This window comes from Oikopleura dioica, chromosome PAR (assembly GCF_907165135.1).
Source record: "Oikopleura dioica chromosome PAR, OKI2018_I68_1.0, whole genome shotgun sequence".
NCBI classification, from domain to species: Eukaryota; Metazoa; Chordata; class Appendicularia; order Copelata; family Oikopleuridae; genus Oikopleura; species Oikopleura dioica.
In genome coordinates this window covers 7,427,324-7,443,083 of record NC_137293.1, presented here as the reverse complement: position 1 = coordinate 7,443,083, position 15,760 = coordinate 7,427,324, and the positions used below count along the sequence as shown (strand labels likewise).

Genomic DNA, 15,760 nt, shown 5'->3' with positions numbered 1-15,760 from the left:
AGCTTATTTGAATGCTGAATCTTTTTATCGAAGAAAAAACAATGAAGAATCGTGGTGAACTGACAGAATGGTAGAAGAAATTTTCAGAAGAAAGGCATTTGTAAAAAAGAGAGAAGAATCAACGATGGTTGCATTTTGGACAGCGTTCTCCGCCTGAGGAAAAGGAAAAATGAGAGCTGGAAAATGACCCCGTGCGTCTGTAAGACGGACTGCTGGAGGTCGAGGTTCTCTGCGAGTTACTGCCGGCGTGTGATGCGTCAACAGCGCACTGAATGTGACAGTGATGGCCACATGTGAAGACCATGCATTTTCGGTGGTAGATATCATGTTTCCAGAAGAGCGGTTGCGAGCAGCCAGCGCATTGTAGCGGTTTGCCTGTGTCCGAACTGTCTATCACAACTGCGCGCTTTTTGTTGCTATAAAAGCGGCTCAAGAGGCTCATGCCATCAATGGCCGCTAAATTTTTTGGTTGCATTCCTTTGATCAGCTTATTCAACCTTACCGATTTTCTCTGTAAGCTCCCACATATTCTGACGATCAGTGGAGTCGTTGAGAACAACTTGAAGAGCATCTCGCAATCCTGGAATCTCCATTCCCTCTGGTATCCTCTCAATAATCATCAACGGGCTGACGTATTGGCCGACTATATTCAGCAAGTTCTTTACATGCTCTGGTTTCGAAACTGACATGTCAATGAGCTCTGTCCACAGCTCGTGATCATTCTGTTGAAGACAGAAGTCAACACAAGGATGGATTGTTTCGGACGAGTCAAGAAGGAGTGTGAGCGCTTCAGACTTTTTTCCCATGCGCGCGAGGAGGTAAACTCGTTCAGCGGTCAAGTCTTTTGCCGTGCAAATGTCAAGTGCATCTCGCTCCTCGTAATAAGGTGATGTTTTGAGAAAATCAAGCAGCTTTGGCCGGTCGTAGTTGGCATAAAGGACAACCTGGAGATCGTGATATTCTGGAGGAAGAGATTCGCCATCCTGACAATATAAATTGTGAAGATAGTTGTGCAGGAAGTGGGAGCTTCCGCGGAGAACTTCAACCATATCTCTGGGAAAAACAGCTCAAATTTTAGATTGAATGAAAGTTTCAAACCTAATAGGAAAGTCTTCTCTGTGTTCTATCAAAATTTGGGAACATTTGTCAGTATCAATCTCCATCAAATCCAAAATCCTCCCGGACACCCACGGCAATTTGTAAAGAAGATGCTTCTCAATGAAGTAAAACACATCCGCGTCAGCTAATTTCATGAAGATTTCAAAGGCTTCTTCGAATCGATGATCTACTTCTAGTAAAATCCTGAGAGCAACTGATAGAGTGCGAGTTTCAGTTGTTGAAGACTCGAGCTGATAGAGTTCGTTGCGGATGAGATGGACCTGATTCTTTATTTCGAAAATAGCACTAGAATCAGCTTAGACCATGAAACTTTACATCATCATACCTTGGCCAAGACTTGATAAGAAATAAATACCGCTCGTATTCCTTGCTTTCTATGAGTTCGCGCAAGGCCTCGCCGTAAACAGAACTTCGAAGCTGTGGATTTGAGGTAGGCAAATAAGGAATCAAGATTTTCAGCGAGTTCTTGGACGAAAATGCCAATGCTTCTTTTTCCCAATCATGAGCCGTACTAAAATCATTCCAAAACAGGCTAAACAAAGAGGAAACACCTGAGAAAAGCGGGGCACTTTTTTGCAGCCAGCTCCAGATCATCCGTTTCAATCAGAAATCGAATATATTCTCGTCCGATGGCAGCGTAATTATGCGACGCGAGTTTTCGATTTTTCGTAAAATCAAGGGCTTCAAGATACTGCTCGTTATCGAGGAGCCAGGTTACGTGGTCCTCGTCATTTGGCTCGGTCGCTACAATTATGTCTTTTGGCGAAGCTATAAACGCCGTCAGATCGTGACCTTCGTAGTTGACAACGCTGAAAACAGGTTTTATTGCAGATAAATTACACTAATTCATCAATTATTTTCTCGTTGGTGAATTAGTCTTTGGATTAATCATTAAAATTACCGCGATTGGCATTTCTGACTGACTGATTCTGATTTTCGAGTGAAATAGCTAATCAACCAATTAAAATTTGACTCTAGTGTCTCTTCTTTGAGAGTTCCGTCAAACCAGTGACGCCTACGCAATCTACGTTACAAATCTCCTATGTTTTTAGCATGGAGAAGTGTAACGTCAATGTGCATCTTTCAAAAATCAGTCAGTCAGGACTGCCAATCGCGGTATTTCGCCTACATTCACCTCATTAGATAGTCTTTTGACACGAAACTGGAATAAGCTCTGACAGAAATTTGATCATCACAATGTTCAAGATAGCCAGATCCCTCTTGCAACTCAATAATCTTCACGGAGGGCTTTTGTCTCGCGCTGACAGAACAAATGAGCATTTCATTCGAAGCTCCAAGAGGCAGGAGAGCCGTGATAGGGAACTCTGTCGTGATTATTTTCTGGATTTCGATCTTTGTCGAGTTCTGGCGCGTTTTCACGCCGCAAATTTGGATTGTGTTGTCCCAGCCGATTATCAAGGTTGAACTTGAAGTCCAAGTGAAGTTGCAAGAGTAGTCTTTTTCCTCAGAAATGGACTGGCGGGAGATAATCGATATGATCTCACGGGAACCCATGTCAAACACCTAAATCGTAACATTCAGCAACTGAACGAGCTAAACAATCATACTTTGACTTCGCTAGCATCAGCCCAGGTCAACAGGTCTCCTCTCCATTCAATTTGAGAAACCTCTTTTGTGATCGCCAAGTTTGTCGACTTTTTCGAACCCAAAAGCCCCCTTTCACAGAGAGTAATCTTCTCGCCTGCAATGATTATTTTCCCCGAAGATAGATAAGTGTCGGATAAGGTGATTCTATGAACTGCATTTTTGAATTTCATTTTTAGCTCAACTTCTGGATCTTCAAACAAAGATATGACGCGGACATGACCTTCCAGTGTGGAACAAGCGATAATTTCTCCACGCTCATCGGTTCTAATGCAGCTTATGGCGCCTTTGAGAGTGCAAAGATCCTTCGTTTTGTTCCCATCATGATCGCAAATGATCAGCTTTCCCTTTTCAGTACCAATAACAACGAAACGCTCATTCGCAAGGATAGAAGTAAGCGAGTCGCTTTGAAGATCTGCGTCAGGTCGTTTCCCAACCTTCTGTATTTAAGTCTGGGCTCAGCTGGAATCGCCGAGTCGTCCGATTCCGAGCCATCGTCCATCTATTTTCAAATTCCTCCTTGATTTCAAACTTTTCAAAGAACACAGAAAAGAGACAGGGTGGATTGAAGTTTTATAATAAAATATATTTGAATTATGAAAATAAGAAGGCACAGAGAATTTTCTTCAGCGAACAAGTGTTTATGTGGGAGCAGCGACGAGGCCAGCGGGTCCTTTACCGAGCTTCTGACCGGAAACGGTCGATTCGAGGGGCTTGAATCCAAGCTCGTCGACGGGCACGCCGAAAGCGGTGAGTTTCGCTTCGTAGGTGCGAAGCAAGTCATTGTGCGCCTTGCAGACACGGGCCAACTCGTACTGAAGATCCTTGATGGCGCCGTTCTTGGCATCGAGGACGTCCTCGAGTTTGCGAGTGACGACGCTGAGGGCTGCGGGGTCCAGATTCGAGGCGGCAAGGATTTCGTTCAGCTGGGCATCCTTCTTCTCCAATGAATCGGCAAGCTTGACCACCTTGCGCTCGAGCATGAGCTTCTTGAAGTTGGCCTTTTGGACGACTTCTTGGACAGCTTCGACGAAGCTCGCGTGAAGAGAGTTGCGCTCCTTAAAATTTACATGAATAACTTGAACACGGATTTCAAAAAAAAAGAAGTTTTGGATATTGAAAGAAGAGACTTACTTCCTTGAGTCGATTGAACTGCTGCTCAAGCACCTCATGTTCCCATTTGAGGTCTTTCATTTCTTTTTCTTGGATCTGAAGTCGGTTCTTGGCGCGCTTCAGCGATCGCTTGTCCTTTTCATAATTTGCCATTTGTCGGGAGAGCTCCTCGTTCTCTTCCTGTGCCTTTTCAAAGGCTCAACAAGTTTTCGGTTTTGGCTCTGAAAGAAACATTTAGCTAATGCCGAAGGGGTTGATAACTAACCATGACCTCGGACATGTTCTTCTCGAGCTGATCCTCTTTTTTCTTGTTCTTCTCGATTTGTTCCTTTAGCGTGTTGATTAATGACAAGTTATTAAGCGTGATATCGTTGTAGTAGTTCTTGATATCGCTGAAAAAGGGGTTAGTCGATTGAATTTCGATGTGTAAACTTACCTAAATTGCTTCTCATGGTTCTTCATTAATGCTTGAATCTGCCCATTTTTACGCTCCTCGATCTCGTGAATTTCCGTTTTTCGGCGACTAATGACAGTTTTTAACACCAGGAAAAAGAGAATCAAACCTACAGTTCAAGAATATCGCGTTCTTCCTTCATCTTTCGCTCGAACTTGGAGACGATTTCTTCTGACCGATTCTCAAAGGATTCGCGCAAGTCGGTCACCCTGAATTTTCAATAAAGAAACCATCGTAAAAGACGAGACTTACGTTCGGTCGTGATCGCCGACGAGCTGCTTGACGTGCTCCTGGTGGGAGAGCTCGGCAGTTCTCAATTCGACCTTGAGCTCCTTTTTCTCGTCACGCAGAACTTTTTCATGAGCAGTCACTTCTGCCGCTTGTTGTTTCAGCGCATTGGTGTTGTTCATTCGAAGCTCGGCGGAGCTGTTTTGGTGCTCGTACAGAAGCTGCTTCGCCTTCTGCTTGTACACTTGAAAGAGCAGTTAGCAGGAGAAAAGGGAAGAAAAAGTTACCTTTGATCTCGACCTGGTGACGCTCCTCGGCTTCTTCCATTTCGCGATCCTTGTTTCGAAGCTCGGCTTTTCGCTCCTCGAGCTGGCGGCGGGTAATCTCCCAGAAAGTGTGGATTTTGTCGCGCTCAAGCTGGAAGAAGTTTCTTTCCTCTCGCTCACGGTCTAACTGAAAATAAACGATTATCAATTGATACAAAATAGTTAATTCCAAATTTTCCCTAAAAAGTAAGAAAAAGTTACCTCTTCTCGCATTCGGCCGACGTGCTCGACGAGCTGCTCCTGTGACATTTCCTCGGCAGCGACGCCATCGACCATAACGGGGGTACGCGTTCCTTTTCCCCCCTTGTCCTTCTTCCCACTCTTCTTTCCCTTCCCTTTTTTCGCCATTTTCTAAAAGAGCGAACTGAGCTTTTTTGAAAATTTTTCTCATGAAAATAGTCGTATTCTAGAAAATCCACCTCTTTTTGCAAAAAGGGTGAAAAAACAGGAGAAAATGCACTAAATTGTAATTTTTTTTTATATTGCACGGAATATTATTTTGAAAAATTATGACAAGGAAGAAATTGAAATTCTCAAACTGAAGTGTTGCTTTTTTAAATACTTTTTGAAATGGTAGGTATATGAAAAAGATTGCTTTAGTAGACTCAAGCGTTGCATATTCTTCTGGCAGAGGGTGACTCGTCGTTTCCAGGGCAACGATGTTCAAGATACAGAAAGAAATAATAAAGAGAAAACTAAAATTGCTGATTGCTCAGTCCATCGGCAATTCCACTTTCAGCAAGAGAGGGCAGCGTTGGAAGGATTTTGATAGGAAGGTCCCATTGCATTTGCTCCGTTTTCATTTGGAAGGGGCCTTGCCACAGCTTGCAAGAGTCGTCGCTGAGGGTTTGGCCTTCGAGTTGACCCACGGCGGTGGTGAATTCAAAGTGAAGTCGCCATTTGAGGTGGATTAGTTCGGTCAAAAAGCCGGGACAGACGAAAAGTGGGACGGGAAGGATCAAATGCGTCTTTTTGGAGAAGAGGCAAGGCTCCACCTGACGTCCAAAGCTGAAAAATGAAGATTAAAATCAGCACAAGAAACTGATGGATCGATCAAAAAAACTCCTTGGCCAAAGAGGAAAAAGAGATTACAATCTCAACAAGTAAATCTCCCGCATCGCGCAACCCGTGGTAGAGTTCCTGACAGTACTGCCCTCTTTTGGATGGATCTAACGGGAAACGGTCGGTTACAATACCAATTGGTATTCCAATACCAATTTTGGTATTCCAATACCAAAGTCGGCAAAAAATTGCCAATTTTTAACTTAAAAGTCGGTTGTGCGCTTCGCGCCTGTATTATAAGATACCTAAGGAGTGTTTTTAATAATTTCTTTGGCAAAAAGTCCAAATTTTTTAAAAAAAGTTGGTATTGGAATACCAATTTTTGGTATTGGAATACCAAAAAAGCTTTGGTATTGTAACCGACCGTTCCCGGATCTAACTTATAAGATGCGGTTCGCGGATTAGATTTCACAAAATATAAAAAAATCAACTCTTTTTGAAATGAAGTCATAATCAACTTCACTGATTCTCTCAAGGTCATAAACCACTATTTGACTTTTTATACTTGACCATTACTTGAAATATATAAATAAAATATGTATTGGCCTTACTTGGTTATGTGATTATGAATCGGGCGCTTTTTGTACTCCTCCGCAACTTGTTCCTCCGCTTGCAAGCAAACAGCGATCTGCAGACAGGACACAGTTCCTTCTGTAAAATCTTTTCCAGGATCAGTTTTCGCTTCTCTCAAAGCATATCTCAAAATCAATCTGATCCCCTAACGAAGCAGGCTACAATATCTTCTCCAAGTTTATACGAAGTTTTGTTGATGCAAAAAGAACCGACCAAACCTCGGCCGTTCGCGATTCTGTAAACATTTAGGCTTCTCTTGGCTGTTATTCTATTCAGTAAGTCCGAGGCCAGGTCCAGTAGATTTGCAGGCTAAGGACTTTTAGATCATCGGAAAGGGCAAAAAATCAAACTTGTTGTTGAGCGCGAGCTTCTTCCATGAAGGGATTTGCTGGTACAGGATTTGATTCTCCATGATATTCACTGAATTTTCGATTATAGAAAAAGAGCTAGAAATTTGCCTATGTCTACCTGAGGCCGTATAAAACAAGAACTCGAAAAGGCACGCGAACTCGATGAATCGGAGCTTTTTCTTTTGACGAAACTCGTTGCAGCGCTACAGTCATTTTGTAACAGTACTTTTTCAAGGGTAGAAATTGAAATTCAGTCTCTCAAAGTGTTTTTCATTCGACCCTTTCCTTGACAAATCCGCCAGAATAACTGGGCGGCGCGTCAGAAGGAATCTTTTCGCTGAAATTAAAAGTTTTCTTCTCTCCCGCTCTCAGTCTCAAATCAATCGTGAAAATGTTCGGTTCGGTCTTGAAGACAACTGGAGCCATTGTTCCTACAGGAAAGGAGCTGCGTTTTTCCTTATCGCTCGGTGGGAGTTCGTAGCTCGTCGGAGCAGTGATTCGAGTTTGATTGACGGAACATTCGCAGTGGAACTGGATCGAAGCCCAGGCGATTCTCTCGTCCATTGGGTCATCTTCTTCTCCTGAATATCTAGATTAAAAAGTGCACTGATAAGGATTTTCTTAGCGGAAGGGTCCTAAATTGAGGATATCGCGAGCTAGGCTACCTGTGACATTCTGTAGTGTTACAGTAGCATCAATTGACTCTCCAGACAAATATACAGTTCCCCTGTCTAATTTCGAAAAAACTTCCACAGGCATTTTCTTCAATTTCTTCTCCTATCTTCCTGTTTTCTTCGTTTTTTCTTCTCTAATTCAAAATTTTCTTCATATGACCGATTTCATAATAATAAATCTTCTTCTAGATATTTTTCTCTACTTTCCGAAATGAATTTTATAATAATTATTTTTTGGTTTGAGGTGATTTTTCTACAGCCGAGCGGGTCTCGTTTTTACTTTGAAGAGACAAAAAATGTGAGTCATCGCCTGTGGGCGCGCTGAAATCGTAGAGAATTTCAGATAACAGTAACGAAGTGCTTTTATTAAAAGAGAAATGAGGAAGAAAATGAAGCAAAACTTCGGAGCTGACATATGTTAATAATGTATTCAAAATTGAACGATTAAGAAAATAAAGAAAAAATAACTCTGAGAATCGATTAATCCCTATTTGGGACTAAACTCCTTCAGTAAAATGTTATCAAAAATTAGGCCCATTCTGAAAACATTTCCCATCTCCTGTTCTGTATCTAAATGATCAATAAAATAACGCAAATTTTTTCATCTAAATACATTGAATTCAAATTCTACGAATTTATAATAAAATTTGTAAAATGGTATCAAATTTTTTCCTGTTACTTTCTCTATCTGTCCAATTAACAGATATTCTTCTCTATCTTCTTGACTGTACTACAGGTAGTCGACTGTAATATAAAAAAATGAGATGAAACTGAGAGCAAGTTATTTCACACTCGCACAATCGCCCTAAAATCTATGATAAATTATTTAGCTCAAGTAAAAATAAATTTTCCTTATCAAATGTTTTTCAAATACAATTACAATAGATGCTGTTGCTCCCATGACTTGCTTATCCGTAAGAAATATATTTTTATCAAATTATAAAATGAATCCCAAAGAGATATCGCAGATGTTCCCCAACCGAATTCATTATTACACATTCATCGCCAGTCTCATCAATATCTTTAGATATGGACTCGTTGTGTCAGCACTACAAAGACCAAGCCGCAGAATGTCATTCGTACGAAAACGGTTTCAACAACTACTTCCGCCGGCGATACATGGGCGACTCTCAAAGCAGAATCCACTGCCGCTTCTTCGAAAACGCAAAGAAACTGTGCGACGAGTCAAAGTACGAGAAGCTCAGAGCGCTGGAAAATTACTACCGGGAGAATCAACATCGATCAGAGTTTCTGCCGAACAATCGAAATGGGCCTTTTGAAGAGTGGAATAAAGATTTATGAATTATTTTACTTCATGATGATTACTATAAAATGAAAACAATACTTTCTACTTCAGTTACCAATATAAAAGTGCTATAATACTAAACTGGTTGCTCGTAAACATGCAGGACTTCGGTGCTGTAATACTTACATTCCTCTAGAATGACCTTCGGCCTCTCTTCAATCGTCACTGGCGCTGCTTCTGGTCTTGGCCGAGCCACCGCTGCCGCCCTTGCCTCTCGAGGAGGAAAAGTCGTCATCTTCGATCTCCCCAACTCCGACGGCCAGGCTGTTGCAAAGGAACTCGGACCCAACGCCATCTTCTGCCCTGGTGACGTCACCAACCCCGAAGATGCCAAAAAGGCTGCTGAGCTCGCTGCTAACGGTATAGAAAATATTGCGACAGAAAGGAATGTTAGGTTCTCCTAGAGTTTGGCCACTTGCAAGTACTCGTTAACTGCGCTGGGATCGGCATCGCCAAGCGAATCTACAACGCGCGAAAGGACCAGCTCCACTCTTTGGATGAGTTCGCCCGAGTCATCAACATCAACTTGAACGGATCGTTCAACATGATGTCTCAGGCGACAAAAGTTATGGTCCAGAATCCAGCTGATGCTCAGGTACCCTCCGGAAAGCTTCCACTCCTTAATCAGTTCTCAGCTCGATTTGACGGACCCGGTTAATCCTGATGTGAAAATTACTCAAAATGGTTGCATCATCAACACCGCCTCTGTCGCTGCTTTTGATGGACAAATCGGTCAAGCTGCTTACGCCGCTTCTAAGGGTGGCATCGTTGGCCTTACCTTGCCTGGTCAGATATTTCTTCAATACTTTGGGTTATTTTGTTTCTAGCTGCCCGAGATCTTGCCGCTGTTGGCATCCGAGTCAACACCATCGCCCCTGGCGTTTACAGAACTCCAATCCTCGACGGACTCCCAATGAAGGTCCAGACTGTTCTTGCCAAAACTGTTCCCTTCCCTCAGAGGTCGGTCCATACTGAAAGAGCCTTTTCCTTACGTTTCTAGACTCGGTGATCCATCCCAAACAAAGACCAAGCCGCAGAATGTCATTCGTACGAAAACGGTTTCAACAACTACTTCCGCCGGCGATACATGGGCGACTCTCAAAGCAGAATCCACTGCCGCTTCTTCGAAAACGCAAAGAAACTGTGCGACGAGTCAAAGTACGAGAAGCTCAGAGCGCTGGAAAATTACTACCGGGAGAATCAACATCGATCAGAGTTTCTGCCGAACAATCGAAATGGGCCTTTTGAAGAGTGGAATAAAGATTTATGAATTATTTTACTTCATGATGATTACTATAAAATGAAAACAATACTTTCTACTTCAGTTACCAATATAAAAGTGCTATAATACTAAACTGGTTGCTCGTAAACATGCAGGACTTCGGTGCTGTAATACTTACATTCCTCTAGAATGACCTTCGGCCTCTCTTCAATCGTCACTGGCGCTGCTTCTGGTCTTGGCCGAGCCACCGCTGCCGCCCTTGCCTCTCGAGGAGGAAAAGTCGTCATCTTCGATCTCCCCAACTCCGACGGCCAGGCTGTTGCAAAGGAACTCGGACCCAACGCCATCTTCTGCCCTGGTGACGTCACCAACCCCGAAGATGCCAAAAAGGCTGCTGAGCTCGCTGCTAACGGTATAGAAAATATTGCGACAGAAAGGAATGTTAGGTTCTCCTAGAGTTTGGCCACTTGCAAGTACTCGTTAACTGCGCTGGGATCGGCATCGCCAAGCGAATCTACAACGCGCGAAAGGACCAGCTCCACTCTTTGGATGAGTTCGCCCGAGTCATCAACATCAACTTGAACGGATCGTTCAACATGATGTCTCAGGCGACAAAAGTTATGGTCCAGAATCCAGCTGATGCTCAGGTACCCTCCGGAAAGCTTCCACTCCTTAATCAGTTCTCAGCTCGATTTGACGGACCCGGTTAATCCTGATGTGAAAATTACTCAAAATGGTTGCATCATCAACACCGCCTCTGTCGCTGCTTTTGATGGACAAATCGGTCAAGCTGCTTACGCCGCTTCTAAGGGTGGCATCGTTGGCCTTACCTTGCCTGGTCAGATATTTCTTCAATACTTTGGGTTATTTTGTTTCTAGCTGCCCGAGATCTTGCCGCTGTTGGCATCCGAGTCAACACCATCGCCCCTGGCGTTTACAGAACTCCAATCCTCGACGGACTCCCAATGAAGGTCCAGACTGTTCTTGCCAAAACTGTTCCCTTCCCTCAGAGGTCGGTCCATACTGAAAGAGCCTTTTCCTTACGTTTCTAGACTCGGTGATCCATCCCACTTTGCCCAAATGATCTGCGCAATCGTCGACAACCCAATGATGAACGGTGAAACTATCCGACTTGACGGTGCCATCAGAATGCAACCCTAAACAGCTCCTTGAAATCTATTTATTCAAAATATGCCCTGACTCCAACCACTCGTACTAAAGCCACGAAAGTTCGACTTCCTAACTACCCGAACACTATTTTCAGAAAAAAGTTGAATTGAAATCGAAGCATGGATACGTCGCTAGAAAGATCACCCCTTTCAAGGCAAAATCTAGGCCTGACTCAACAACCGTTGGACGAGTCAACCTTGGCGATCATGAATGTGTTCGAAAACACACTAGATGCGAGATCATGTAGGGATGAAACCGCCAGACTTAGAAACAAACTCCAGCTCTATCGCGAAGCAGATGTGAAGAAGGCAAACGAGTTGAAGGTACCTAACCCGTTCTCCTTCCTCCTTCCTATTTTTAGTCCAAAAACGACGACATCTGCGCCCTCCAGCGCGAGTTGAGCAATTGCAAACGCAAATTTCGCGACTTGAAAAACGTGCGCGATCAAGAAGTCACTGATCTCAAAGAAGTCCTCGAGCAGCGCAACGAAATGATCAACAAAATGAAACAAGAACTCACTTCGCTAAAGTCAACCGATGGAAATTTCGAACGACAACTTCAAATCAACAAGAAAGAGCTCGATTTTCTCCGCGAACAATTGGAAGAAGCAAGAGCAGAGATTGAGAAGAAAAAAGCCATTGAATCCAAGTACGCAGATTTTGAAGTAAAAGAAAACCTCGCCGAAAAGATGCGGCGGCAAGCAGAGCAGGAAAAAGCTCATGGAGAAATTTGGCGAGTAGAGGCTCAACGAGTTAAAATTCTTGAAAAAGAGCTCGCAAGAGAGAAAGAACTCAATCAGGAATTGACAACGCAAGTGAAGGACAAATCAGTGGCGATCGAAAGAGAGAAGCTATGGAAATCTAAGGTCGACCACCTCCAGCCAAAATATGACAAACTCGTGGCCGAGCATGAAGTTCTCAGAGGCGATTTGATTCGAGAAACTGAAAAGGTCAGACGCCTGGAAATCGAAATGGTCCATCAGCGATCGTCGGAGCTTGAATTGGTTAATCAAATTGGAGAAGTGAAGTCGGAATTATCAGTCGAAAAGTCGAGACATCAAGCTACACAAGGAATCGGTTTTATCAGTGGTGAATTTTTAGACAGTGTTTCCCACAGAAATAACTTGAATGTTCGCTTTATTTGATTGTATAAATCCGAATAACAGATTCTGTGACCAAACTGAAACGTCAACTTGAAGAAGCCAAGGCAGACATAAGCTTCACTGAGACAGTAAAACAGGTGCGGTCAAGCCTATTAGCGAATCAAACCTTCATGTTGATGAGTTTAGGGAGACGTGGATTTGTCTGGTCTGTATGACGAGATTAAGACGCTCAAGTTGAAGAACGATGAACTCTCGGAGGAAATTCAAAAGATGAGATTGCTAGGAGCTGTCAAGGAGCATGATAATGTACTTAGGTCCAGGTCAAAAATACAGAAGCATAGATCGTTTTTCTATTCATCTTTTTGACCAAATAAAGCTACCGTATGAATCCAACTTTTGCTCGAGGAGCTAAACGAGCCCGAGAAGAAACTCCTTCAGAGGAATCAGACAGCTCGGAAGTGCCAGTAGATAAAGAAATGAAAAAGAAACTTCATGAAGCAAACAAGAAAGTCTACGAGCTTGAGAAAACAAATGCAAAAATCATCAGCTGCGTTGGGTAAAAAACATAACCAAGACATTTTCGTTAACATTGATTCTCAAGAGAGAAGATCAACAACTTCCGTGACGCCGTCAACGAAGTTCTTGGCTACAAAGTGTCGACGAATGACTACCATACTTTCAACTTCATGTCTCTGTATGCTCAATCGAGCGAAGATGTTATTGTAAGCGCAGCTATTTTGAAGAGATTGTGGCTTTTATTAATATTCTAGCGTTTCCAACGTCAATTGACTAAGGAAGGAGAGAAAGTGTTTGAAATGGACCCGAGTTCAAAAGTATTCCAGAGGCCAGGCTTGGCTTCCGTTCTTCAAGATTGTGGCAATCTTCCTATGATCATGTCAAAGGTACTTTAGTTCAAAAAAACACGACAGTTATTGTTAATTCAAGACAACTATCGCCCTCTCAACCGAAGATACGATCATGCTCTGACGAGAAAACGCTGCCCAAATATATTTTTCACCCTGCCGGTTACATCTGAATCTGACCCACTTTTCTCAAATTCTCAGTGAAAATGAACTGTCTATATATTCTTCACTGCCACTTATTTCGCTCTTTATACGCCTGCTATTTTAGATAGGATGCGATTTACGAGAGCTCTGAGAGGCGGTGGAAACTGGGACTTGATTCCCCCAGAGAAGATCCCCTCCCCCAACTTCTGGAACAAGGTCGTCAAGGGCACCCCTTACGAATTCACTCAAGTTCAACTCTCCAGAAAAGGTCTTCACCACGCGTGGACCAGACATGAGATTGCCAAGTACGATACTGTTATGCGACGAAATCCTTACATGGTATGCATTTTCTATCTTGATTTCAAAGCATTTCCTCTTATCAGTAGGCTTATTAATGAAAAAATCAACCCTTTTTTCTATCTTGATATAAGGGTCACATAACACAGCCTTAGAAAGCCCAGAACCTAAACTTTCATTTAGGCACCATATCAAGGGGTCTGGGTTATGCCTGCAAGGCAATTCAGGGGCCCGGAACTCCAAAAATAGGCACTAGATCTCTAAAATCGCCTGGGGCAACCGCCTCCACGCTCGAGAGGTCTCGTGACTACGTCTCAGTGAAAGCTGAGGGTCTGAGCTTTCAGTAGATGTCAAGTTATCCTGCTTGCCTCTCTCCTAAAGTCATCTACAAACGATAAACTGCCAAAAAAGCATGGTATTTTTCCATCTTTTGCAGGAGAAAAGCCCGGATTTCCCTTAATTTTGGGTGCCAAAACGACTTCTTTTCGGTTCTAACTTACACGTTAGCACAGGCAAGCAGGATTGTTTGGTATCTACTGAAAGCTCAGAACAAGCTCTTTCACTTAGAAATGGTCACGAGACATCTCGAGCGTGGAGGCGGTTGCCCCAGGCGATTAAAGCGTTCTAGTGACTATTTTGGGACTTCCGGGCCCCTGAATCGCCGTGCGGGCACGGCCCAGACCCCTTGATATGGTGCCCAAATTAACGCTCAGGTTCTGGGCTTTCAAAAACTGTGTCATATGAGCACTTTATCAAGCTAGAAAAAAAGATTATTTTTTTCATTAATAAGCCTACTTATCAGGAGAATTTTGAACTGTAATTTCTTCCTAGCTTACTCTTTTCAACGACGAACTTCTCAAGCTCGCTGTAATCATCACCGCTGGCATTATTTTCGCCGAAGAAATCTGCGGATTCTACCCATTCGGCCACGATCCCCACCAGGGCCACGGAGCATCTGCATCTCCCGCGTTTAACGATGTTCAAATCAACGGAGTTCCCGAAGTTCAAGGCGACGAACACACCAGGTAAAAATCCAAGCTCAGCATGTTACCTTGTTTTTGTCACACAATCAAGCTGGTTGAATCCAGAACCACGTGCTGAACGAACATAATCAGCGAGTTTATAATGAACTGGCTCAATATATCAATCGTCGCAATCGCGAGTTTGCGCTGTCCGCACTGATCATTTATCAAATCTTTTTTTGTCAATTTTTGTTTGATAAATTTCTTAGAGAGGAGTTAATTAAACGACAGTAGCGGATGTGGTCGTGTTGTTTGTCACCCCTTTGACGTATCTGCCCAGTTGTTGTCGTGACGTCTTCTGAGAATATTATCCAGTAGTAGCGAGTAGTAAGGGTGATTTTTAATCCCGGTAATGGTTAAATCATCAATCTAACTAATCGAGTACCTGGAAATTAATTCTGATAAGATGCGATAGACGTCACAGAATCTCGCTTGCTCTGATTAAGAATTCATCCCCCCGTGTTCTTATTCGAGAACATGATTTTACTAATTCTATTTCCAGATATTACCGCGGCCAGAACTGCGTCTCCAACGACCACTTCATGCAGCCCACGACCGTCACTCCTGAGAATAAGTAAAGCTCCAATCTGTTTCTTAACTTATTCGTATTTATTAAAATCAAATTCTGCAAAAATAAATGAGAGAAAAAATCAACAAGGATGACCGGAGTGGTCATCGAATTGAGCCTGATCGAGTTGGGAAAATGTCAAAACGCCCCTCGATCAGGGTCGTTGATGGATTGGACGTTTATAGGACATTGAAAGGTTGCTCTCGGGTGGTACAGGAGCTGTCTTTACAAAATGTTTTCTATTGAATAAGGGTTGAAAAAGGAAGCCTCTCTTTTTAAATCGTATGGCTCAAATCATATGTTTGGTTGGACTAGTTCACTTAGTAGTCAATTATTGAAGTTCTGAAGGTTTTAGAAGAGAATAAGTACTGTCAAATGTATTGTGAGTCTCTCTGAGTCTGCACGAATGGAGAATGAATAAATGAGGGTTTTAAGGGGGATTGTGATCTGTAAATGAGCACTGCTCTGGCTTAGGAAAAGGTGACGGCGGCTACATGAATGATTATTTCATTGACTAATGAAATATGGACTTCTAAATTAGGTACCACATCAGTGGGGACAT

The 15,760-nt window shown here is 43.0% G+C and overlaps 7 protein-coding genes across 7 annotated transcripts; 4 read left to right on the top strand and 3 right to left on the bottom strand.

The window, feature by feature from the left end:
• Position 1: 1 nt before the first annotated feature.
• LOC145705140 (vacuolar protein sorting-associated protein 41 homolog) lies at positions 2-3,226 on the bottom strand. The gene is given in 8 exon segments (XM_081782597.1): positions 2-456; positions 503-1,053; positions 1,099-1,404; positions 1,445-1,630; positions 1,671-1,928; positions 2,255-2,643; positions 2,688-3,130; positions 3,133-3,226. Coding segments are annotated over 8 exon segments (2,565 nt in total). The 3' UTR covers positions 2-118.
• A 67-nt stretch (positions 3,227-3,293) lies between these two features.
• Positions 3,294-5,235, bottom strand: LOC145705141 (dynein regulatory complex subunit 4-like). The gene is given in 9 exon segments (XM_081782598.1): positions 3,294-3,782; positions 3,859-4,031; positions 4,034-4,058; positions 4,103-4,229; positions 4,274-4,360; positions 4,405-4,500; positions 4,544-4,763; positions 4,807-4,972; positions 5,047-5,235. Coding segments are annotated over 9 exon segments (1,458 nt in total). The 5' UTR covers positions 5,194-5,235; the 3' UTR covers positions 3,294-3,365.
• A 99-nt stretch (positions 5,236-5,334) lies between these two features.
• LOC145705142 (RAB6A-GEF complex partner protein 2-like) lies at positions 5,335-7,774 on the bottom strand. Its single transcript, XM_081782599.1, has 7 exons — positions 7,496-7,774; positions 7,119-7,411; positions 6,949-7,058; positions 6,831-6,900; positions 6,631-6,789; positions 6,459-6,568; positions 5,335-5,853 (listed from the first exon to the last, which is right to left on the bottom strand). The coding sequence occupies exons 1-7, from the start codon at positions 7,587-7,589 to the stop codon at positions 5,541-5,543; spliced, it is 1,149 nt and encodes a 382-aa protein (XP_081638725.1). The 5' UTR covers positions 7,590-7,774; the 3' UTR covers positions 5,335-5,540.
• A 1,172-nt stretch (positions 7,775-8,946) lies between these two features.
• On the top strand, positions 8,947-10,129 carry LOC145700958 (3-hydroxyacyl-CoA dehydrogenase type-2-like). The gene is made up of 5 exons (XM_081778181.1): positions 8,947-9,170; positions 9,215-9,405; positions 9,446-9,596; positions 9,638-9,770; positions 9,811-10,129. The coding sequence occupies exons 1-5, from the start codon at positions 8,948-8,950 to the stop codon at positions 10,112-10,114; spliced, it is 1,002 nt and encodes a 333-aa protein (XP_081634307.1). The 5' UTR covers position 8,947; the 3' UTR covers positions 10,115-10,129.
• A 91-nt stretch (positions 10,130-10,220) lies between these two features.
• Positions 10,221-11,194, top strand: LOC145700959 (3-hydroxyacyl-CoA dehydrogenase type-2-like). The gene is made up of 5 exons (XM_081778182.1): positions 10,221-10,444; positions 10,489-10,679; positions 10,720-10,870; positions 10,912-11,044; positions 11,085-11,194. The coding sequence occupies exons 1-5, from the start codon at positions 10,222-10,224 to the stop codon at positions 11,191-11,193; spliced, it is 807 nt and encodes a 268-aa protein (XP_081634308.1). The 5' UTR covers position 10,221; the 3' UTR covers position 11,194.
• Positions 11,195-11,299: 105 nt separating this feature from the next.
• LOC145703453 (uncharacterized) lies at positions 11,300-13,406 on the top strand. Its single transcript, XM_081780814.1, has 8 exons — positions 11,300-11,525; positions 11,564-12,272; positions 12,368-12,441; positions 12,491-12,618; positions 12,681-12,860; positions 12,906-13,026; positions 13,075-13,206; positions 13,250-13,406. Exons 1-8 carry the CDS (start codon positions 11,322-11,324, stop codon positions 13,289-13,291), a joined length of 1,590 nt encoding a protein of 529 aa, XP_081636940.1. The 5' UTR covers positions 11,300-11,321; the 3' UTR covers positions 13,292-13,406.
• Positions 13,407-13,411: 5 nt separating this feature from the next.
• On the top strand, positions 13,412-15,264 carry LOC145703454 (uncharacterized). The gene is made up of 3 exons (XM_081780815.1): positions 13,412-13,650; positions 14,440-14,633; positions 15,133-15,264. Exons 1-3 carry the CDS (start codon positions 13,441-13,443, stop codon positions 15,206-15,208), a joined length of 480 nt encoding a protein of 159 aa, XP_081636941.1. The 5' UTR covers positions 13,412-13,440; the 3' UTR covers positions 15,209-15,264.
• The last annotated feature ends 496 nt before the right edge of the window (positions 15,265-15,760 follow it).